General features: G+C 41.4%; 2 protein-coding genes across 3 annotated transcripts in view; one reads left to right on the forward strand and one right to left on the reverse strand.

Annotated features, from left to right (window-relative positions):
* ogfod2 (2-oxoglutarate and iron-dependent oxygenase domain containing 2) overlaps window positions 1–931 on the reverse strand; it is a 29574-nt gene extending 28643 nt beyond the window's left edge. The window contains exon 1 of the mRNA XM_060844125.1: window positions 779–931. Coding sequence (XP_060700108.1) covers window positions 779–931 — 153 coding nt within the window. The remainder of the gene's footprint in view (window positions 1–778) is intronic.
* Window positions 885–23947, forward strand: zgc:113436 (uncharacterized protein LOC503528 homolog). 2 transcript variants are annotated; one of them, XM_060843365.1, is made up of 8 exons: window positions 885–1281; window positions 15477–15670; window positions 16510–16621; window positions 17305–17443; window positions 18591–18645; window positions 19809–20066; window positions 22250–22366; window positions 23380–23947. In XM_060843365.1, the coding sequence occupies exons 1-8, from the start codon at window positions 1113–1115 to the stop codon at window positions 23587–23589; spliced, it is 1254 nt and encodes a 417-aa protein (XP_060699348.1). In that variant the 5' UTR covers window positions 885–1112; the 3' UTR covers window positions 23590–23947. The 2 variants fall into 2 exon arrangements, with proteins under 2 accessions (XP_060699348.1, XP_060699346.1); XM_060843363.1 differs by lacking the exon at window positions 885–1281 and adding an exon at window positions 13329–13502.
* The last annotated feature ends 1341 nt before the right edge of the window (window positions 23948–25288 follow it).

The following is a 25288-nucleotide window of genomic DNA, read 5'->3' on the forward strand; positions in this document are numbered from 1 at the left end:
TCAGAGTCACTGCCAGCAGCCCACACCAAGGGTGAACCAGCTGAAGTGGGGTGTAGCTCGGGCTGGTGGGTGGCAGTGGTTAGCACTGCTACCTCACAGCGCCAGAGACCCGGGTTCAATTCCCGACTCAGGCGACTGTGTGTGGAGTTTGCACGTTCTCCCCGTGTCTGCGTGGGTTTCCTCCGGGTGCTCCGGTTTCCTCCCACAGTCCAAAGATGTGCGGGTCAGGTGAACTGACCATGCTAAATTGCCCGTAGTGTTAGGTAAGGGGTAATGTAGGGGTATGGGTGGGTTGCGCTTCGGCGGGTCGGTGTGGACTTGTTGGGCCGAAGGGCCTGTTTCCACACTGTAAGTAATCTGTAAGTCTGAGCAACCGCTTTGTGTATTTGGTGAGGGTTGTGTGTGGAAACCCAAAGCTGACACTTTGGGGGAAGGGGCTCAGGATTCTCCCTGATCCTGTACAGTAGCAATCCCTCAACCAACACCTCAATCAGATTCTGAAATAATAGAGAACCGTGGGGCTGGAAACAAACAAAAATAAATTCAGAAAGTGCTGGAGCTGCAGTGGGACAGGGTCACACTGGGATCTCCCTGGGAGTAAACTGGGTCAGGTCTATCCCACAAACTGTGAGTGAGTAATAGTTAGTCTCGATGGTGTAGACGGGGGCGCATTCGGCCCATCGCTCCCGTGCTAGCCCCCGCCGGGACATTCCCCCTTTTCACAATTTTTCTGGTCGTGAATGATGTTAATCGTAATATTATTTATTTTATTTCTTACAGATTCCAGTTGTGGCTCCGTCGAGCGGACGTGGAGCCTGAAATCTTCCAGGAAGATGTTGTCGGTGTAAAAACAGCGGCAGGAAAAGAAGGCCCCCCGTGGGGAGGGCCCGGGCCCGGGCCCGGGCCCGGGCCTCCCGCCCGCACCCTCCATCCACCCGCCCGCCCGCCCGAGCTCCAATCACACCCCGGGGACGGCCCGACAACCAGATAAACAACACGGAGGTGCAGCACCAAACGGGTTCCGGCGGGAGTCCGCACAAAGGTTCCGGGGGGGGGGGGGGGGAAAGAGGGCAGGCGGTGTCCGTCCGTCCGTCCCCCGGCCTCCCGCCGCCATGTCGGATGGAAAGCGCAGCGTGTGTACCCAGACGGAGGCTCCGCCGGGGGGCAGGGAGCGGTACGGAGACGTTTATAAATACCTGTCCCGGGGGGCCTACTCCCGGGCCCTGGGCCCCCTGCAGCGGAGGAGCGTCCGGAGACTCGCCGCTAACTTCAGGCTGGAAGGTGAGGAGGGGGCTCGGGGTGAGGCCGGGACTCAGACCCCCCTCCCCCCCCCTTCGCTCTCCTCAGGTTCATTCATCCTGAAAGGCCAGCACACTGCCATTCGGCCCTTCCTGTGTTTACTTGCTCTGTGGAAGGCTGCCCAAGTAGCCCCCTCTCTTCCCCCTTCAAGCACCTTCCATGAAGCTCAGAGGGTTGGGGTCAGTTGCTGGACGCTGGTTTGTGACAGAAACAGAAATTGTTGGAGAAACTCGGTAAGTCTGGCAGCATCTGTGGGGAGAGAGAAAGCTGAATCAATGTTCTGAGTCCAGTGGTTCATCATAGATCTAGCTACTCAGTGTGGGTTCAGTTCTACACTGGCTGAGGTTACCATGAGGACTCCGCTCACCTGTGGCATACTGACCCTCAGCTTAAACCACCAGCAGCCGTCTCACTCTCTCTCTCTCTCTCCCCCTGCTCAGAGAGCAGCCCTCTGGTCCATTAGGACTATGGAGAATGTGAGGACTGCAGGTGCTGGAGATCTGAGCTGAAAATGCGCAGCAGGCCAGGCAGCATCCAAGGAGCAGGAGAGTCGATGTTTTGGGCATGAAGAAGGGCTCATGCCCAAAACGTCGACTCTCCTGCTTCTTGGATGCTGCCTGACCAGCTTCGCTTTTCCAGGAACACATTTTCAGCTCCATTAGGACTATGGCAGTGTTACAAGGCACAAGTCAGAAGTGTGATGGCATACTCTCCACTTGCCTGGATGGAGGCAGCTCCAACAACACAAGAAGTTTGACACCATTGAGGATAAAGCAGCCCCCGCTTGATGAGCACCACATCCACAAACATCCAGTTAACTCCACCATCTTTAATATTCCCTCCCTCCATCACTAATATACAGTGGCAGCAGTGTGTACCAGCTACAGGATACACTACTTGCTAAAGCTCCTCCAACAGCACCTTCAAACCCACAACCATTACGCTCCTGAAGGACAATGGCAACACGTACATGAGAAAACTATCCCCTGCCAGTTTCCCTCCAATTGACTCACCATCCTGATATGGAAAAATATGGACAGCGTAGCTGGATCAAAATCCTGAAACTCCCTTTCTAACAGGTCTGAGTATACCTACACCCCCAAGGGGTACAGAGGCTGAAGAAGGCAGCTCACCACCACCTTATGAAGGGCAACTAGGGATGGGTCAAAACATTGGCCCAGCCAGTAACACTCAATATGAATATATTTTGTTGCTAAAAAGTCTTGGCTTTAAACATCAGAAAGATAGCAATGGTTTGGCCAAATGTGTGGAAAAGTGGCAAATGGAGTTCAAGACAGGTTTGGGAAGTGCTGAAGGAGGATCATTGGACCTGAAATATTAACTCCGCATTGTCTCCACAGATGCTGCCAGACCAGCTGAGTTTATCCAGCAATTTCTGATTTTGTTGCAGAGGCTGGGGAGGTCAAACTGTTGGGTTCTTTTTCCTTGAGATTCTTACACACTTAATGCAACTGCAATACTCCACTTTCTGTGAAACCAAAATTTATTAAGCAAGTACAAGCTTTTGGAGGAACCTTGAACACTCTTCGCGGGGCTTGTGGAGCCGTGTCAAGAGATCTCTCTGAACAAGGGAACAGTCCTCCTTTATATAGGATTTTACAGCACAGTCCGATGCTACCAAAGACACAATGTCGTGATTTGATTATTTCCAGAAACAATGTGATTAAATCATTCTTTAACTGCAGGATCTGATTTACATTGTTTCTTAACTGTAAGGTGTCATTAGATTCTTAACTGCAGGAGATGGTTATTTAATGTTTTTCTTAACTGCAGGAGATGGTTATTTAAATTGATTCTGAATTGCAGGAGATGGTTATGTAAGTTTTTACATTCTGTCTGCAAGACAGAGAAACACGCCCTGGACATCCAGTTTCTTCCAGACTCTCAGAACAAATTAACCCTTTAACATCTCAAAAGAAAACTGCACATTATGCAATTAAGTTAGAAGCTAGGGAGTACATGTTCACAGGTGGCAGGGCAGCTGAGTAAACTGGTATTGATGGAATATGGGATGTTTTCCTTCAAAAAGCAAGTTATCGAATACAAAAGCAGGGATGTAATGGTGGAATTGTATAAACAAATCATTATACCACACCTGGAGTTTTGTGCACTGCCTGAATTACAGGAGAATTGTGATTGCTGTAGGAGGTGTACAGAGAAATTTACAAGAATGTCACAAGGACTTGAAAATGGTATCCATGAGAACAGATTGGATATTTAATGGGTTGTTTTCCTGAGAACAGAGTCTGAGAGGTGACTTAATTGAGGGGTACAAAATAATGAGGGGCTTGGTTAGAGTGGGCAGATGTGATTAATATATATTTTAATATGGTTTATTATGGATTTTTGAGTGTTGGACTAGTGGTATATGTGTCTTCTGTGTGCCTGAAGATGGTTTTATGATTAAATTCTAAGTATTTCTGTAACCATGATGATTTCTTTATTTTAAAATATCTGTGAGACATAGTTCCAAGAGAATAATAGGAATTGGTTTAATTTGAGAAAGAATACAAGAGAACAAATTAAACAGCATAGTGCATTAGGTCTCAAATAGAAGGTTCTGGAAATTTTTTGGGGACTTGGGGAAACATAACATGGAGTAAAAAGCATTTTGGTTTAAATTTGAGGCAGTTCGCAGAAGTCTTGGCTGAAGCTGAATATGTTACTCTTGAGAAAGGGAGATTGTTGAGAACTGCTCAGGAAGACGTTATCGCCATTTAAGGAGTTTAGTTTAAAAGTTCGAGACCAGAACTGTTTGTTTAAAACCTTAGATGAGTCATTTCAAACTGAGAATGTCTAAACTCAATTGTAAGAAGACTGCAGGATGAGGCTCAAGAGACAGGGCATTGAAGCCCCTGTTAAATAAAACCGTAAAGATATGAAATAGAAATAAATTCTCTCTGGTGTGAGTACTGTAAAGAAAGGTTTTAGGGATGAATGTGGATTATACCTCACTGTTCCAAAATCGCTAAAATTGTGATATATGTAAGTAGTGTGTTCTTTTTTTAATCTTCATTTCTTTTGTGTAATAAACTTCTGTTTTATTGTTTAAACCTGAATCTGCAGCATTTCGTGTTTGTGTTCCAGAGAAAGATCATGTGATTAAAACCAAAATAGAATGTGATCTACCAGGCCAGGTTTCAGACTGGAATTTGATTCACTCAGTAATAACATCAGCTGGGTCATAACTGTTGGGAACTCTTGGTTGGATTTTTGAATTTGCTGGAATTCAGATAGGTCTATATCTTTCTTTTTAAAAGTAATGAGTGGATGGCAGTTCTGGACATAAAGCTGCTATATTGTGGTCAAGTTCCAAGGTATGGAATTTGAATGTGGCTTTGAACATTGCTCAGTTCTCGAAGTGGAAGATATAAAAAGAATTATTTAAAACCTTTGACTAAAGCTAAGCTGAGAATTGGTGATACATTGAAGGTAGAAATAAAAGCAGGATATTTTTCAAATGAAGTGTTTTCAGTGATTATCCAACATTTATAACTGGAAGAAAGGAGACCTGAAATCAAGATGTCATGACTGGAATTAGCTAAAATATAGTTAGAAATGAAAGTACCAACACAGCGTAAGAGACACAGAGTTAAGAAAACTTAAAATGGAAAGGAAGGAAAAATGGAGGATAATGGAAATTAATGAAAAACAAAGCAGAGAGAAGTGAAAAGGAATATAGCATTTTTTTAAATTTTAACTGCAAAGAGAACTTTATACAACATGAACTTGCTAAAGTAAAGCTTAGAATAAGGAAGGATGAAGGAGGTAGTAGTTCAGAGGTTATTGTGATTCCAGTGAGGAATTTGATATAATCAAGAATCTATTATTTGTACCTAAATTTATGGAGGACAGTGTCAAAATGTATTTACCTCAGGTAGCAGGACTGGTGAAGTAGCCAGAAGAGGTTTGAGCTTTAATGTTAAAATATTGTTGCACCTCACTGGAGTAGACCACTGGAAATCAAGCCCCAATATTCCTGTCTTCATCACAGAAGTTAAAGATTTTATCTAACCCCACAAAAATCCTTCAATTACTTGTAAAAGATACCCAGCTTAACAGAAAGTACGGACAAAGTGACTGTGTACTTAACAAGAATTACTATTTATTACATATATTCAGATTCTAAAGACGGAAACGACAGTGAAATGTCAACTGATAACTCTACTAGTAAAAACCTAAACTCCATTCTGAAACCCCCTTCACACAGACACACACAAAAAAGTGGAAGGTATAAAAAACTGAGGAAGCAGTTCAATGGCACAAGTCCTCAGGATTGGATGGAGGAGTTCCTTCAATTTCTCAAATCCTTCAGTTATTTTACTTATTTGCAGGAGACACAGAACAATTGATTCACAAATTATAAAGTCTCAGTAAGTTTACAGCAATTGGTAGGACAAAATAAACAGGCTTTATTCAGGCTTTAGGTGTTTATTGGAGAGAGAGGCATGTCATCTGCTCCGGCAGCAATCCAAAAGCTTCTGCCATTATCATTCACATCCACAAGCTGTTCAACTGTGTGGGAGCCAATCAGATAGTTGTCAAGCTGGCCTTTATCCATAACTGATCACAATTCCACAAACCAATCAGCAACCTGTTACCAGCCAAAACTCACTGTCTACACAGACCTCCAGAGTTGAACCATCTATCCATATCTTGCCCTGCTGCTTGAATAAAACAGCAGTGTAAACATCACCAACAATGAGTTTCAGTTACATGCTTTACAAAAGCACAGCAACTCCTTTCTTGGTCCTTTCTGTAACATAGTCCTTTTCCCAAAACAGTCCCCAGTGAAAAATAAAGAAAAGTAAAGGGTTACAGTCTCTGCAGGGTTTTGACAAGTACAACTCTTACCATGTAACAGTTGTAAACCCAATCTGCAGAGTTTATTAAAGGGGCAATACTCAATGCTTATGAACTTGAGTCTGACATTTATCAGCTAAAATTTAGGACGACAAGAAGTCAATCAGTGATGCTAGCTGGTGGTGCTATTTGTTTTCTAGAGGGGATTGAAGAAAAAGAAAAATTTAATGAAAGGTATAGATGGAAATTAAGAAAAAACATTATACAGAGTTGATTATAGAGTGACTTGCTGAATGGAAAAGTTGTATTAGGAGTAGTAAAGTGAATTCCTAAAAAAAGGAATTTCTTTTATTTTGAGGAATGAACTGGCAGGTTCAAGAATATTGGCTTCACCAAGAGCAGCAGAACAACCAAAGAATGTTACAAGAGGAACGTCCTGATTACTACTAATTCTGTTGTGCCTAGATCTCGGGCCTGTAGAATTAGACAGGAACTAAAGGAGTCTGAAACAGGGAGTTGGTTTTGAAATTCAGTTATTTGATACAGTTTTTGAAAATTTAATATAACAGAATAAAGGTAAAATGAATGAGGCTGCCATGTTTAGCTAATCTTCTTTAATAGAAATACAACAAACAGATTTGGAATTGACAGTTATATGAAACGGCTGACTCAGAAAATGAATCACAAACAATACCTGAGTGTCATGACTTGAAAAACAAAGTATTAGTGAGAAAACAGCAACTACCTCAAATACCAGTCAAGAGGAATGGGCAATGGTCCATTGTAATGGACCAATGGTGGTTCGTAAAAAATATTTTACAATTGTTTCACATATTCCAATTTGGATGTTGAGAAAACACATACTAAAATATTAAAACATTTTATTGGCCAGGATGACATAAAGGTGTAATCAAATTTAGCCAGCCATACCAAGTAGTAGGGAAACTTCAATTTTCAATTAAACCTGCACCTTTAGTTCTAATACTAACTTCTGAAAAACAGTTTGGCAGGGTCTTAATACATTGTGTACAGCCCTGCCTAAATCCAGGGTTTTCTAATAATTATGGCTGTTTCTGAAAGATTTCTGGGTGCAGAAAATTACTATATACGGTAGTGTAAAAGTTAGTTCAAAGATTTGCAAGCTATGGTATGTCCAAAGAATGTTATCTGATCAAGGAATACGTCATAAATACTCAAACAACTAATGACTAAGTGGGAATAAAACAACATATATCTTCTGAAAAATGTATTGCTGGAAAAGTGCAGCAGGTCAGGCAGCATCCAAGAAGCAGGTGAATCGACATTTCGGGCATAAGCCCTTCTTCAGGAATGAGGAAGGTGTGCCAAGCAGGCTAAGATAAAAGGTAGGGGGGAGGGGCGTTGGGAATGCGATAGGTGGAAGGAGGTTAAGGTGAGGGTGACAGGCCGGAGAGGAGGTGGGGCGGAGAGGTCGGGAAGAAGATTGCAGGTCAAGAAGGCGGTGCTGAGTCTGAGGGTTGGGACTGAGATAAGGAGGGGGGAGGGAAAATAAGGAAGCTGAAGAAATCTGCATTCATCCCTTGTGGTTGGAGGGTTCCTAGGCAGAAGATGAGGCACTCTTCCTCCAGGCGTCGCGTTGCCATGGTCTGGCGATGGAGCAGGCCAAGGACTTGCATGTCCTTGGTGGAGTGGGAGGGAGAGTTAAAGTGTTCAGCCACGGGGGGGGGGGGAAGAGGTTGGATTGGTTGTTGCGGTGTCCCAGAGGTGTTCTCTGAAACATTCTGCAAGTAGGTGGCCTGTCTCCCCAATGTACAGGAGGCCACATCGGGTGCAGCGGATGCAGTAAATGATGTGTGTGGAGGTGCAGGTGAATTTGTGGCGGATATGGAAGGATCCCTTGGGGCCTTGGAGCGAAGTGAGGGGAGAGGTGTGGGCGCAAGTTTTGCATTTCTTGCGGTTGCAGGGGAAGGTGCCGGGAGTGGAGGTTGGGTTGGTGGGGGGTGTGGACCTGACGAGGGAGTCACGGAGGGAGTGGTCTTTCCGGAACGCTGATAGGGGAGGGGAGGGGAGGGAAGGGAAATATATCCTTGGTGGTGGGGTCTGTTTGGAGGTGGCTGAAATGACAAAGGATGATACGATATATCTGGAGGTTGGTGGGGTGGTAGGTGAGGACCAGTGGGGTTCTGTCCTGGTGGCAATTGGAAGGGCGGGGCTCCAGGGCGGAGGATTAGGAAATGGAGGAGATGTGGTGTAGAGCATCGTCAACCACATGTGAGGGGAAATTGCGCTCTTTGAAGAAGGAGGCTATCTGGGCTGTACGGTATTGGAACTGGTCCTCCTGGGAGCAGATGCGGCGGAGGCGAAGGAATTGGGAATATGGGATGGCGTTTTTACAGGGGGCAGGGTGGGAGGAGGTGTAGTCTAGGTAGCTGTGGGAGTTGGTTGGTTTATAGTAAATGTCTGTGTTGAGTCGGTCGCCGAGATAGAAATGGAGAGGAATAGGAAGGGGAGGGAGGAGTCTGAGACGGTCCAGGTAAATTTGAGGTCGGGATGGAAGGTGTTAGTGAAGTGGATGAACTGTTCAACCTCCTCGTGGGAGCACGAGGTAACGGTGATACAGTCATCAATGTAGCGGAGGAAAAGGTGGGGGGTGGTGCCAGTGTAGCTGCGGAAGATGGATTGTTCCACATATCCTACGAATAGGCAGACATAGCTGGGGCCCATGCGGGTGCCCATGGCAACTCCTTTGGTTTGGAGGAATTGGGGGGATTGGAAAGAGAAGTTGTTCAGAGTGAGGACCAGTTCAGTCAGTCGAAGGAGGATGTCAGTGGAAGGGTACTGGTTGGGTCGGTAGGAAAGGAAGAAGCGGAGGGCTTTGAGGCCTTCATGATGGAGGGTGGAGGTATATAGAGACTGGATATCCATGGAGAAGATAAGGCGATAACATTCATCTTCTGTTTACCACCCACCATATTAAGATGCTCTGGAACAATAGCATCAAACTTTGAAGACCATGATTAGAGTTTATTGGCAAGAATCTCATAATGAATGGGATAAAGGAATTCCAACATTGCTATTTATCTTTAGGGGCACTCGGATGAAAACAATGGATTTAGTTCTTTTGAAGTAATACATGGACGCGGAAGATGACCGCTTAAATTTATTAAAGAGATGAACCTCTGTGACTACGCTTCCAACCCTGTTTCAGAGAGAATCTGACTAGAATATGAGGGTTGGCTAGACAACATTTCAAGGGTGCTAATCACAACAAAAGCTATACCAGATGAACAGGTCAAGGTTAAAAATTTTGTCACAGGAGGCAAAGTGTTAGTCTTGGGGAACAAATAAGGCATGTTCAACTGGACCTTATCAAATCAAAAAGAAACACAATAATGTGAATTATATAATTCATGATTCAGAAAGTGTGCCATGTTGATTTCATGAAAATAAATTGTGACAGAAGGATAGTGAGGAGAAAAGTGTATTTTATTTGGTGAAAGAAATAGAGTGAAATAGAAATATCAGAATAATGAGATAACGAATCAGAAAATTAAAAGTCAAAATTTGATCCTCTGATAATCAGATTAGAAACATGCTTAAAGGATCAAATCTGATGCTATTGAGGTGACTCTCGAAGGCTATTACAGCATAAATATGCACGGAAAGATCATTTGTCTGCTCCTGATAATGTGAGAGATGCACTACCTATAAAACTACACTGTTCGATATACTCAGATTAGCTCAAGTGATGGAAAAGATTAAGTATGTGATGGACAATGATATAAGTGATTGAAGTCATAGCTCAACCTCACCTACTGAATGATGCCAAACTGAATGGATCACAAAGATTTTGTATTGATTATCACAAAGTCAATATTGTAACAAAAAACAGTCTTCTATCCTCTTCTGAGACTGGAAGACTGCATTGAATGAATTGGACATTCACAATTTGTCACAAAAATGATACTTGCAAATTTGGTTGACTAATTGAGCTCAAGAAATATCAGCTTTCGTAACACCAGATGGACTTTATCAATGTAAAATCATGCCATTGGGAATGGAATATGTACCAATATTGTTTCAATAATTAACCAACAAACTAATTAAAGGACTGTGTAATGGTTATTTTTAGCCAAACTTTAGGACAACATTTATACCACCTGACTGAATCGATTAATTGGCTATAAAAAGTTAATTTGGTTGTAAAACTGGTGAAAAGTGAATTTGCCAAGGCAAAAGGGACTTATTTGGGCCACATTGTAGTCCAATACCAAGTAGCCTCTAGAGAAGTGAGAGAATGGGCTATTTTGGATTTCCTGTGCTGAGGATGAAACACGGCATGAGTGCATTTTATAGTAGGTTTATTGTGAACTTCAGGACCAGAATTACACCTTTAATAGATATTTGTTCAAAAAAAGGCAGAGAGTTGATTAGACATGAGTGTCAAAGTGCTTTTGAAAACTTGAAAGATGTGATAACATGCCCGTTTTAGCCATGCCGAATTATAAGGCCATTCAAACCATTAATGCCAGTGACCTTGGTGTAGGGGCTGTTTGATGGCAAGATGGACATCAACCAGCCAGTCAGCTATGCAGCGGTAAAGGAGGAAAATGAATCTTGTGATAGCTCTCCATCATTTTGAGATTTACATGAACAATGTTGAAGAAACTATTAAGTTATATGGACCACAATCCTTTGATCATCTTAGGAACATTTCAGCACAAAAACTGACAACTATTTCAGTTCAATGAATTGGACACTCACAATCTGTCACAGATCAATTTGTGTAATTTTCCAACCGTGTAATTTGAAACTTATTCACGTGCCTGGAAAAGACGATGTTATAGGGGATCGTTTATTGAAAAGACGTGAAGGGCACAGAGTGATGTAGGGCCCATGAATTAGTATGAAATAAGGTCGCTGTGTAACTCACTATGTTTAATGTCAACATGTTACTTTTGCTGATGTGACATAGAAATAATGTTAAGACAATTCTTGAGTAATGAGAATACCTGTTAAAGACTCATTTTAATTCTTCTTTGGAGAAAGGTCTGATCATATATTGTACATTTTTGACTTTTGAAGTTTGAACTAGTGACATGGGCTTTCTCTGTCTGAAGGAATTAAAAATATTTCTGTAGCTATGATTCTTATTTTGTCTGAGACATAATTTGGGGAGGCTAATAAGAATTTGTTTGCATTGTGAAAGTGTAGGTGCACAATATGGATAGTATTGTGTATTCGGCTTTCAGATAGAAGATTCTGAATTTTTTGCGCCTAGGAGAAACACACAACGTGGAGAGAAAAGCTTTTTAGTTTTGCTTTGGGGCAGTTTGCAAAGTTTTGGCTGAAGCTGAATATATAAAACAGTTGATCCTGAGAAAGAGAGGTAGTTCAACACTGTTAAGAAAGAAGTTAACTCATTTTAAGAAGTGCTTTTAAAAAGGACCAGAGCAGAATATTTGATTACAACTCTGGAGGGGTAATTTGAAGTTGTGAAAGTCCAAGCTCAGTTGAAGGCTCCAGTTGGAGGCTATCAGATTTTCAGATCGGGACATTGAAGTCACAGTTAAAGTAAGCCTTACAGATATGAAACAGAAAGGAATTATCTCTGGTGTGAGTAATTTAAAGGAAGGCTTTTAGGGTTATACTTTATTGTGTATTTTGAAAACTTTTAAATTTGTGTTATTTGTAAAAAAAATTGAATTTTCTATTTAATCTCCATTTCTTTTGTGTAATAAACTTCTGTTTTATTGCATGTGTATTTTGGTTAAAGACCACCTCGATCTATCAAGGCAGATTTCAGTCCAACAGCTGACTTGTGGAGAAATAAAATCAGCTTGGAATATAACACAGGGAAGATCGGTTTCCCCGGGTGGAGAGGTCCCTTGCCTGGGGACACAGAGATTTAAGGCAATTGGTTAAAGGGTTAGAAGGAACACAGTTTCATCCAGAGGGTGACTGGTGTCTGGAAGTTGCTGCCTAGTTTGGTGATTGGGGCAGCAAGCCTCAACTCATTTAAAGGGAATGTAGATCAGCTCCTGATGCACTGGAACTTGCAAGGCTATGGAGCAGATGCTATAAAGTAGGATTTGAATGGGTGGCTGTTTTTTTTCAGTTAGAGTAGACATGATGAGCTGAATGGAATCTCTCTGTATGTGGTTATAAGTTCCTATGAATCTGCTCCCACTGTCCTTTCACGCAATACATTCACTATAATGTGCTGAGTTTTAAAAATTATGTTCTTTTGCAAGAGTTCTTTGCAGTAAATCTGAGTTTCTCCTTACTTATTCTTTCCTTTCACATTTTTAAACACCTCTTTATCTAATGAAGATCAACCCAAATTCACAAGTGTTTTCAGGCAAGTGGAATCCTTCAGGTTGAGTATCATTCCGTTATTGCAGTTAAACCTGGTGAATGGAAGATCACCTGTGGTTTGCAATCCTTGTGCTGCTGATACTCCAGTGATGATTCTGGGCTGGGAATCTTGTTTATCAAATAATTTGTTAGTAACTCTCTGGGTGGAGAGGACTGGCTGAGAGCAGCTGGATTGCTCTTGCAATGAGTTAGCACAGATACCAGAGGGTTGAGCTGGCGTGAAAAAGAGGTTGAGATCTGTGGCAGATCAGCTGCAGTCTCTCAATGACAGAATGGGATTGATGGGCCAAATTGCCTATTATAATTTCTTATGTTCTTGAACGTTCTTATATCGGTGTCCAAGAAATGGAGAGTCCAGGACAATACTGACAGGTTGGTAAGCCCAGGTTCCTGAGACCAATTTTTACCCCTTAACCATTTATCACAGAAACAGGTGATTGATTATTACAATTTAATGCCTGGGATCTTGCTGTGTACAATACAGACATCACCCTGAGGATGTGAAAGGCGCTAAGAGAAAGTGAGGAGTGCAGATGCTGGAGATCAGAGTGGAGAGTGTGTTGCTGGAAAAGCGCAGCAGGTCAGGCAGCATCCAAGGAGCAGGAGAGTCGACATTCCGGGCATAAGCCCTTCTTCAGATTCTCCTGCTCCTTGGATGCAGCCTGACCTACTGCACTTTTCCAGCAACACATTTTCAGATGTGAAAGGCGCTACAGGAATGCAAGTCTAGTCACACCGGCTACCCCGTTGCGCAGGTGACGATTCCTCACCCACTTCCGGCGTGTGCGACGGCGAAACCCATCCGGGTGTTTCCGGTCCGCTCGGAAAGTGTTCCGGGCTCCGCTGGAGGGCGGGGAGTTGAGCAGGGGTCCGCCCCCTCCAGGCCGGAGTCGCCATGGCCGAGCCGGGCAGTAAGTTTGGGGACATCCAGCGGTACCTGTCCGATGGCCGCTTCCCCTCCACCTTCTGCCCGGCCAAGAAGAAGAACCTGAAACGGTATGCACAGAAATTCCAGCTGGAAGGTGAGAGACAACCCGGGAGAGGGTCACTGTCCGGGGGGTGGGCGGCGACGGGAAGACTGTGTGACCCTCAGGGTGATGGTGAGGGGCGGAATGTGTCCCCTCAGGGTGGGGGGAGAGGGATGTTCCCCTCAGTGTAGCTGCCTCAGCGGGGTTTCTCAGAGGTGGGATGGGGATGGGGATGGGGATGGGGATTCCCCTGGTCTGTGTGGGGCAGACTCCTTCAGGGTGGGGGGGTTAATCCAGTGGTGTCTCAATGGAAGGCTGATGGGGGTTCCCTCCAGGGATCCTCCCAAGGGAGGGGTCAGGTACAGGGTTGAGGGATAAATTCAAATCATTTGAAATAAAATTCGTTCTGATGAAAGCATCTTTTCATTTTCACTGGTTTTCTGGTCTACGCTTTGTTGATGAGAACTAAGTGTTTCTGTCTCTTGTTTTGATGTTTGATAGCTCTGTGTTAATCTCTCTCTCGCCCCCCCCCCCCCCCCCCCATGATAAGTGAACAGTTAAACCCTTACGCAATCAGTGACTGCTCCCAAACAGACGACCATTTGGCCCTTCTGGTTTTAGCTTGTGCTACACATTAACATCCTTCCATTTCCACTTCATCTTACTCCAATCAATTTATCCTTCAGTTCCTTTCTCCTTGTAACTTATGTTCAGCTCCTCTTTAAATCCATCCAAAATATTCGGCTCAACAACACTCAGATTGTGGATTCCAAATCCTCACCACACTCTGGGTGTATTTCCAGTTTACTCTGAGCAGCCACTTTCATACCACCTCCTCCAGCAGCTCAGGTGTATGCCAGAGATGCAGACAATTCTGGCAGCATCTACAGGGAGAGCAACAGTATTAATGTTTCAGGTTCTGAGTATTTCCAGTACTTTCTCTCTTCTGAGTTGCAGCATTCATGTGATGCAAACAATTTCATGTTTATCCTAATTATCTTGTTCAGACCACTGAGTGAAGCTTCCACTTCTCTGATACTTTGGGTCACAGTGTACAGTCACAGAAACAGGCTCTTCAGCCCACCATGTCTAACAAACATCAAACTATACTAATCCCATTCACTTGTACTTAATCTGTAGCATGCGATACACTTGCAGTTTAAGTGCTCATCCAGAGGTTTCTTAAATGTTGTGAGAGTACATGCCTCCACCACCCTCTCAGAGAGCGTGTTCCATAATCTATCATCCTCTGTGAAAAACAATTTCCTTAGATCCCCTCTACACGTCTGCCATGGGAAAGAGATTCTCACAATCTCCTCTCTCTATGCCTCTCAAAATTAGATCACCTTCTCAAGCCCTGCTCCAGCTCATCCTCCTCTGCTCCAGGAAAGAAGAAACCCAGCCTGTCCAGTCTCTCCTTGTAACTGAGACTTTTCATCTCAGACGACATCCTGATGAATCTCCTCTGCACCTCTCCCATGCAATCTTGTCCTTCGTATAGTGTGGCAACCAGAACTACATATACATTCCAGTCATAGGGACAACGTTAGAAGCTATTCTTGAAGATGTTATAACAAGACACTTGGATAAGTTCAAGGTAATTAGGCTGTGCCAAAGGGAAATCATATTTAAGTAATTTATTGCAGTTGTTGGGGAAAATTGTGATCTGGACACAAACATGGACAACAGTCAGCTATTCAGCCCTTCAACTATTGTACATTAGGAAAAAAGATGAATTACTTGATTCACTTCAGGAAAATGAAATGTGTCAAATGAATGGGTCTAAAGAAAAGTTCTTTCAGAGCAGAAGCTTAGGAGTGTTGTGTAGACAATTTCATAAGCTGCTGGGAATGGAGGGGAATCTTTGACATTTCATTGTAACATTATTTGTGAAAAAAATTTGAAATAGTGTCAATAACATAAAATGTTTAGTGATCCCTGATCAAAGACCTATCGCAGATTAATGCTTAGCTGTATTATTGGTTGGTGTGCAATCTTTTGTAGTGACGTATATGGTGTCATTTTAAGGTGGTTGTTTGTACTATGTGGGGCCAAAGAAGGACGAGAAGAGAGAAGTGGTGGCAGATCGTGAGAAGCGACGACAGATATTCCTGGAATGCCATTTCTCTGATATTGGCTGCCACTTGGGCCAGAAAAAGACCGTGCACAGAATTCAAAGCCGATATTATTGGTTGGGGATTGTAAAGGATGTTGTTGACTGGGTAAGCAAAAAATGCACAAAATAACCCGTAATCGCCAATTTCTTTTCTTTAAAATTAAGTTTTTGCAACAGAACTTTGCAGCTCAGAAAAAGGCTATTTGGCCCATCATGCCTTTGCCAAATATTTGAAAGAGCCATCTACCCCATTCAATCTATGTCGGGGATCTGCTGTCATGATATGCAATTTTCAACTGTCTTGTGCCATTTTCAAACATCCATTGTCACTCATCTGTAACTACTCTGTGATGTTTGTCATTCCAGGCCTATCCTCTTTCTACTGTCCTGCACTTTACTTGTAGGAGAGATCTCTGCAGCCTTTCAGCTCGGATCAAATAGCCAACATACTGCCATTCTCTTTTCTGAAAGTCACTTTTAGGTTCTTTGCTCCTCAATTTCACGTCCTTTTTCATTTACCTTATGATCATGCAAATGTTCTTCCTTTCAAGTATTTATCCAATTTCCTTTTGAAAGTTCCTGTTGAATGTGCTTCCACCCCACTTTCAGGCAGTGTGTTCTATATCATACCTCCATGTTGAAGATCTTAGCAGCTACTACACCCCTCCAAACCCCAACCCCCACTGCTTCTTTTGGTAATTATCCCAAATATTATGTCCTCTAAATACCAGCTCCTATGTCAATTAAAACACTTTCTCCTTATTTATTCATGAATCTGATCAAATTAATCCAAACGCTTATCTCTTCAAAGACTAATTTTACCTTCTCCAATCTCTGAACATAACTTTGTGCAAGGTTTTCCCTAAAGTGATAGTTTTAATTTTTGATTTTTTGAGAAGTGATTTTCCTAAAGCACCAATTCTGATTTGTGTGTTGGAACTGTAGATTAAAATGTGTGAGACCTGCCAGCATGCAGAACACTACAAGAACGTGAACCGTAAACTCCCACCCTTCAAAGTTACCAGACCGTGGGAAATTCTCAGCTTCAATCTCATTGGTGAGGCAGCTCTTCAGTTGTGAATTGTTCCCTAATGTTTGCTTTCTGTAAGTAAACTGATGGAGTACAAGAGCAAGAGGTGATGTTGAACTTGTATGAGACACTTGTTAGACCTCAGCCAGAGTATTATGTACAGTTATGAGCGTCCCCTTATAGGAAAGATGTGAACACGTTGGACAAAGTGCATTTAACAGAATGGTTCCAGGGATGACAAACTTCGGTGATGACCATAGACCGGAAGAAGTTGGGACTGTTCTCCTTGGAGAGAAGGTGGCTGAGAGGAGATTTATTTGATAGAGGCTTTCAACATCTTGAACAGGCTAAATAGAATAGATAGGAAGGAGCTGTTTCCACTCATAAAAGGAGCAAAAAGTAGAGGGCACAGATTTAAAGTGATCTGAAAAAGAAGCAAGGCTGAAGTTAGGAGAAACATGGCTTGGCATCGCAAGTTGTTAGGGCATGGAATGTTCTGCTTGCAAATGTGGTAGAGACGGGTTCAATTCAGATATTGAAAGTGGTATTGGGTAACTGTTTGGATAGAAATAGCATGTAGGGATATGGAAAGAAAGCCGATTGGCACTAGGTAATGATGCCCATTAAATGAGCTAGTGCAGGCACAATAGGCCAAATGGCCTCGTTCTGCACTGTAACAATTTTATGATTCTGCCTCACTGTCCTCACAGGTCCGTTCCCAGAAACCACCTGCGGAAATACCTATGTACTGATGGTTAGTGACTACTTCACAAAGTGGGTTGAAGCAATTCCAATACAGAAGAAAGATGCTTTGTCAGTAGCCAAGGGATTGGCTGCCACTTTTTACAGGTATTTTCCTCAAAATATGTTAATCTGTCTGCTTTGTCTTATGTTCTCAATGTAACATAAGTTATTTGTTTTTCTTGAGGTGAGTAAACTTCTCATTGTAGTTGGGGATGGGTGAAAGTTTACTCTTGATCCAGTGTCTGAGATGTGTCCCCCAGAGCTGGGAATAAAGGCCCACTGCTTTTCACATAACACTAACAGCAAATGCAGATCTTATAATTCTCATTTTAGGATTTATTCAGATTTGGCATGAAGTTCTTTTGAAATCTTCCAGACCCCAAGAAATACAGGGGTGATGGGGCTGTTCAATGAGAGATGGAGTTGATGTTCCCAACTGTTTAGAATGGTGGGTAATTTCATCAAAATCCATAACATTTAGGAAGGGTTGAAATATGGTAGACCCTGTAGAGGTTGTTTCTCCCATCCTCCCCTCGCTGGAATGCAGGATCACCGATGAGGGGCAGCTATGTTGAATTGAGTTTAAGTACAATGTCTTCAAGTGGATTATGCACCATTGGAATTCTCTACTGAAGGCTGAGGTAGATGTTTCATTTTTGAACTTAGTCTGTATTGAAATGGATAGATTACTGGACACTAAATTAATTGAAGGATGGGGTTCAGGCAGGGCATGGAGTAGATCATCTATGATCGTCTTGAATGACAGACAGAGAGCTCGAGGTGCTGAATGGAGGTATTCCTGTTTCTTCTCCTAAAACTTATAGGATGAGGCTGTGTCGACATCTCAGCACCCAGGTTTCATGGCTATTTTCAGGATCTCAAGAAGTCTCAAAAACAGACTGTGTGCAAGGACCACCTGGTTAATCCTATGCTATTCCCAGTTATTCCATTATATTAGTTTTCAAATTGCACCTTAAAGAATACTTTGTTTTTCTTGCTATTCCAATGTTCTATTTAACATTTTTAGAAATTGGTAACATTGACAGTTTATTTATGCCATCTTCCTCATGGCTGTTTTGAGGTAGTTGATGCTGATGGGCCATAACCATAATGGCAGCAGCAGAAGCAAGTCACCATTCTGTTGAGCTTGCTTCTAAATCTCGAGCTTGTCTTGAACACCAGTGCTATTTGATCTCTTTATCCCCACATTGAGCAATTATTTGCTTCATGAAATGTTATTTATTTGATACAGGTTTGGGGCTTCAAAAGACATATTCTCCAATGAAAGCAGAGTATTTTGTGATGAGGTAATGTGTCCTTTCATATGGTTGTTGTTTCTGTCTGCATGTTTACATAGACACTGGAATTAAACTGGAAAGTCAAGATAGGTTAAATCATGCCTTCAGTCAACATACTTGTTGCTCAACAAAGTAGACTACTTCCTTCTCTTTCCCCAACCATGTGATAGACAGTGTGACTGTTATGCTCTTAATTCCAATGGATGACATGGTCTGGTTTCCAGCTGGATAAAGTTCTGTTATGTTCAAACAGAAAAATCAGGATCAGGAAACAGAACCTTCTCCGCAATTTTGTAAGATCATGGATGAACTGATTGTGGCCTCAGTTCTATTTTCCTGTCTTCCCCTCAATCCCTAATTCACTAGTTTATCAGAAATCTGTCCAACCTGGTCTTCTGAAAAAGGGACACTACATGTGAAACATTAACTCTTATCTCTCCAGAGATGCTGCAAAACAGTCAGTTTCCCCAGAATTTTGTTTGTTTTTATTTAAAAATGATGATCAATGTATTTTACCGAACAGACTAAGGGAAATGGAGCAAAGATGGGTAAATGGAGTTAAGTCACAGATCAGCTGTGATCTCATTCACTGGTTGTACAGGATTAAGGGGCTGAATGGGTTCCTTGTCTTCCTATGTCTAATAGATCTTCTTTACCCTCATAATTGGAAGAGCCCCCTGCATGTCAGGTTTGTTACATTCTTTCTCCCCTCCCCTGTACCCATGTGGAAATTTGCCTCGACACTTGTGTATATTCCACAGATCAGGAATTTGAAATTACAACATTAATTTGATTAGTTGTTTTCCAATACTAGAAGAGGATTACAGATTCCTAGAAGAAAATGGTCTGATTTCTCATCAGGCAGTTTTGTACATGTTTATTGGAACAGTTCTTTTCATGTTGAAATATTCTGGGCCCATTAGGACGACAAGATGGGCTCAGTGATTAGCACTGCTGCCTCACAGCAGCAGGAACTCAGCAACAGTATAGGCACATGAGGCTGGGTGGGATGCTGTTCAGAGGGTTGGTGTGAAATCAATGGGCTGAATGACCTGCTTCCACACTTGTAGGAATTGTATGATTTTTTTGTCTGAAATTTTTATAGCGCTGGGGTAGAATCAGTGCTTCTCTAGCCTTATATTCTAAACATTTGCTTTATTTACTTATCATAGGTCAGCAAAAACCTTTTTGAAAGATGGAACATTAATCACAAAGTGACTCCTGCTGAACACTTTCAGCACACTGGACTAGATGACAGAACCAATGAAATATTAAAAGCAGCAATTAGAAATACAGTAAACTCCAAGCAGACGGAATGGGATGACTGTTTGGACCCTGTCCTGTTTGAGTTTCGGACATCAGTAAATTCAAGTACTAAGTTTACACCTTTCTTTCTACTCTATAATAGAGAAGCTCGGCTGTTATCTGAGGTAGGATTGAAACTGTTGTTATCCTCCAGTTGTTATGAATCCACTATGGGTTGCTAATTAATTGCTTATATGTGGTGCAACAAAATATTTCTTTGCTAATCTCCAAGAGGGATTCTGCCAAAACGTCTTTGATCTGAAGCATTAAGTTGACAATCTTCGGTGTCCAGGTGCTGCTTGACCTACTGGGAGTTTCTAGCATTATTCTTTTGTTACATTAACTGTTAGTGACCATTAATGCACTAAAGTAAATTAGGGATGTTTTAAATTGTTACCTGGATGTGCCAAGGGAGAATCTAAGCTTGGAGACCATTCCCAGGATGGGGTTTCTGCTGTTTTGCTTTTCAAGGTCTTGCTCCAAGTGAAGACTGGTAACTTTCCATGAATACCAGAAGCTTCATGTTGTCAAGAAACAGAAGCCATGACTGGATGAAAGTTTAAAATGCTGGGAATACTCCAAAAAGTTTGAACAGCTTTCAGTGAGCAGGATGACTCCTCGACCCAATCTTGTGAAGCATGGTCTAGTACTGCATTATGCTGTGCTGTCAGAACTGCTATGTCTTGGATGATGGCTTAAACTAAGGCCTCACCTGCCTTTTCAAATGGACAGTAAAGATCATTATTTCAAAGAAACTCTATCAGTTCCCATTATTATATTGAAAACCTCCATCAAAATCACTTTAATTTTCTAAATTACAGAGACTGCAGTTTGTTCCTGGTAATTTTAACCTTTTGGATCCAGGTATTCTGTTGAATCTGCACTGTTTCTTCCAAAGACAGTTATATCTTTCATAATGTGCATTGCCTATTATTTCTCCCAAAAACTCCAGGTGTTTGTGTCGCTGAAATATGACTCCAATCTCATTATATCTAAAAGACTAGACTTTCTTAAAATATTTGATTACCTTCTGTATCATCTTTTGAGACTTCAAAAGATCTTATTTGGAATCCCCAAGTCTCTTCAGGCCTCCTCTGTTACATCTGATTAAGATTCAAAGCAGATGGAATCATACCTTTCTATATTGAAATCCATTTATCACCAGTCCACCCTTCTGTAAGCCAGCAAGTCAGAGTAATTTTATGCTTCCACTTAATGCTTACTGTATTACATGAACAAACCTGAAAATTAAGTTTCTATTTCATCATCTAAGTTGTGGGTACATGAAGTGAGCGGTTGAGTCCCCAACATAAATCCTTGTGTTGTCCTTCCCAGTGTCTCAGCTCTGACTACTTCCACAAAACCAGTAACCGAACCAGGTCAATAACCTTTCCTGAATTCGACAAGTTTCTATTTTAGCCAACATTCTTTTCTGAAGAACTTTATCAAATGCCTTCAGAAAGTCAGAATAAATTAACATCTGTAGACACTTCCCCTTTCTGTGCCTTGGTTGCTTCTTGAAAATATTTAATCAGATTTACTCTGCCTGACTTACCTTTACATATCCGTGCTCACTCTGATCAGCTGAAAACGTTCAAGGTTGTCAGTCATCCTAACCTTCAAAAGAGTTCTAATAAATTCTCAGGAAGAGATATTGGGCTAATAAGCACAAGTTAAAAGTAAATAAGAGTTGTACTCCAAAGGGGAGGTGAAAGTGACCACCTTTGATATGAAGGCTACATTTGACTAAGTGTGACATAGTCAATACTTGATAAGATCAACACCATTCAGGATGAAGCAGCCTATTTAAGTGGCACGTGATCCACAAGCATTCGCTTTTTCCACCACGGATGCTCAGTCTACAAGATGCACTGCAGTAACTCAACAAGGTTGTGTAGACAACACCTTCCAAACCTACACCCACTTTCAGCTCGAAGGCCAAGGACAGCAGATACATGGAGCACTACCCTCTGCAAGTTCCCCTCCAAGCCACTCACCATCCTGACTTGGAAATATATCACTGTTCCTTCACTGTCACTGGGATGAAGTCCTGAAATTCCTTCCCGAAAGGCATTGTGTGTCTACCTACAACACATGGGCTGCAGCAGTCCAAGAAGGCAGCTCACCCCATTTTCAAGGGACAACTAAGCATGAGCAATAATTACTGACCTAGCCAGTGATGCTCACATTTGTAAAAGGGGCTTACTTTATCAAATATTTTATATTTGTAGTAGATTTAAGAAAGCAGTTTGAACCACACCAAATGCAAGTTAAATATCCTTAAATATTTATGTTCATGTGTTTTCAGGGAAAACTTGAAATTGCTAACGAGTACAGATCACCAGAAACTTGTGGCATCAAAACAGAAAGCATAGACGAGTTTACTAATTCTGTGAGTGAGCAGCAAAATGCAGTTAAAGAAATGGTAAGTTACAGAGCTTGGCACAAGGCCAAAAGCAGAGTTAGTTTCCATTTGATTGTTGGTATCAGTTAATAAAGACTGGATGCTGGAATAAGGCTGAATATTTTGATGATCACTGTGCCAAAGGAACAGTCAAGATAATTTACAACATTAGTGAGCCAAGGGATGTCTAGATGAGTTGAGTTTTATTCACACAAAATCACAGTTATAATATGAATTACACCAAAATATCATTGTGGAAATATTTTTTCTAACTTCTCTCTAGTTTGAGGTAGAAATAAAATTGTAAATAGTTAATCAAGTGTGTGTCATGCTATTACCATATTGCAATTAACATTTAAAACAAAGCTGCCAAAAATAGACTTTTTGGAAAGCCATTTTGTTAATCTGACGATATAACATTGCTACAGATGTACCTGTAGATTTACTTATCAAAGCTTTCTTATCTTTTCAAAGTAAAATTCAAATTAGAATGGAGAGAAATGTATTGCTATTATACTTTTAGTAAACATGCCTGGTAACCAATATAGTTTTAATATTTATGCCCATACTTTTTGGCTGCTTATTCTTTTGGAGAATTAGCAGCTTCAGCAGCTCTTCATGTGGCTACAAGAAATGATACAGAAGGTAGGTTTGGGGCTGCGTAAAGAACAGCACCTCTCAGGGCAAACACGTTGTGCATGCACAAATGTCCTAATGGCTTTAGCTTAAAGATTTTAAAACAGGTTGAAAAAGTTCTCTTATTGACTGAAACTCCCATTTCATGCACTTCCTCCCTCTGTTCCCCATCCATGCAGAAAACAAATTAATCTATGCATATCTTACAAAACATTTGAAGAATATTCTTCAAAGTACTTGAAGAATATTTAATGAACTTGGATGTTAGCTACTTATTGTTCTGTACCTTATTTTCACATTTGCTGCAAAATGTTAAAAATTGGTATCTCACAGCTGACTTTGAGATAGGTTGATGTCAGAAGTTTTAAAGAGGAAAATGAAAGTGTTTGCCTCTTTAGGTGATTGCTAACATGGCTGCAGCTCACAAACGGGAAAAGAAGAACGCAAAGAGAAAAGCCAGGAAAGGAACTGGGTTCATTGCTAGCGAGGAAGTGTTTCCAGGAAACACCAACTCAACAACTAAAAAGCACAAGAAAAGTCACTTTCTTTCTTTCCAAATTGAAACAACCTTGTCTGCTGAGCACAGTATGAACGGTGGGATGGCATGAAATGACTTTTCATTGATTATATCATATGACCCAGGAATTGAAGGACAGAAACTTTACAAATGGATCCTCCTTGGAATGGCATCTCAACAATGGCATAAGGAACAGTGAGAAATTACAGTACTGAGCCTCGGGGCTGTGCTCAATGTGCCGAACTGACTAACTGCCACCTGTGAAGTTGACTGTGAATCAGATCAAAACATTTTGCATTAGAATTATTTTATACACACACATTAACTGTTAAAAGCAAAATGTTGCAGATACTGTTCATTCATTAACAGTTTGATCATTTGTTCTGACTCTGGTTTACAATTTGCACCATGTAAATATGTTATGCTTAATAAAGTTCACTGTAAAGTTGTGTTGTATCAATTTTAAAAATATTTCAGTAAATTTACAGAATTACATATTCAAACTAAAATAGTCCACTACTGTCTTCTGACCTTAAATTTGAACGTGCTGAATCCATATCAACTACTAGAAATCCTCTTACCTTTAGATGGACTGCTTCCAAATTAGACAAAGATGCTAGACAGAATGAGAATAAGAGACATGAGCAACAGGAAAAACTATGTGTTCCCCACAGAAAAGAGTATTGCTGCTGAAGTTGGATATTGTAGCAGAGCTAATGTCAAACATTCAAACTGGCTGTAGGGAAGCAAAGTCCTCAATATTGCTCTAACCTTGGAAAGAGATTCTATTGCACAAGGGCTGTTTTTTGTCACTTATATAAATTATTTGGATGTGAATACACGAGATATGGTCAGTAAGCCTGCAGATAACAACAAAATTGGAAGTGCAGTGGACAGTGAAAAGACACTGCTGAATTCCTCCCCTGATTTCTTTAGTACTACTGGAATGTTAAAAGTATCTTCCACTGTAAAGCTTGATACAAACAACTCTCCTAACCTGGTTTGCCATAACTCCCATATAGCAATCTGATTGACAGTGAGGGGTAAAAGATTCTAAGAATAATTGAGGAAGGAATTTGGGAAATTCCTTTTCACTCTGGCTCAGTACAAAAGGAAACCATTCAGCCCATTGTACTTGTGCTAATTCTTTGAAAGAGCAATTCAATTACACTCACCCTCTGCTCATTCATACAGTTGTGAATTTTTGAAAAATCTGTTTAATTATTTGTTCAACTTCCTTTTAAGTCCCCAATGAGTCTACTTCCACTGTCCATTCAGGTAATGCATTTCCAGTTCACAACTCATTGTGTAAAAACATTTTCATGTTCCCATGGTCAAAAGAGGTTCCAAGGTATTTGGCCAAATACAATCAAAGACTAACTTGTTTCTTATTCAGCTAGTGGAGGGTGAATTGCTGACCAGGATTTCAAATTGGTATCAGCCATCTCCATCTGGCAGGGAGAACAAAGAGAAACCAATAGCTATAATGACAGGAGTCATTAATTCTTGATGTACCAGTGGCAGAAGTATGCAGGACATTTTAATTAGCTTCATCAGATCCTGTGTGTCAGATTATGTTCTGTATTCTTACCCCCTTGCTGAATCTTGAAATGTGTTGGAGAGAATGGGAAAGGAAAATGGTGAATGAAATGGTACAGTATGATAAAAATGTTAATTTTTTTTGCTTTAATTTTAAATAGTGGATTGACGACACAAAAGGACCACTTCAATCTAATATAATAAATTACTCAACTATAAAAGAAAACATGTTTGATCCAAGAGAGACCGGT

Source organism: Hemiscyllium ocellatum, chromosome 24 (genome assembly GCF_020745735.1).
Source record: "Hemiscyllium ocellatum isolate sHemOce1 chromosome 24, sHemOce1.pat.X.cur, whole genome shotgun sequence".
NCBI classification, from domain to species: domain Eukaryota; kingdom Metazoa; phylum Chordata; class Chondrichthyes; order Orectolobiformes; family Hemiscylliidae; genus Hemiscyllium; species Hemiscyllium ocellatum.

Bases quoted from the DNA above. Each gene is read 5' to 3' on its own strand.
- zgc:113436 (XM_060843365.1), top strand. From the start codon at position 1,113: ATGTCGGATGGAAAGCGCAGCGTGTGTACCCAGACGGAGGCTCCGCCG. The intron at 1,282-15,476 runs GTGAGGAGGGGG...TGTCATTTTAAG, and splicing joins CGCTAACTTCAGGCTGGAAG to GTGGTTGTTTGTACTATGTG. The intron at 18,646-19,808 runs GTAATGTGTCCT...TACTTATCATAG, and splicing joins GCAGAGTATTTTGTGATGAG to GTCAGCAAAAACCTTTTTGA.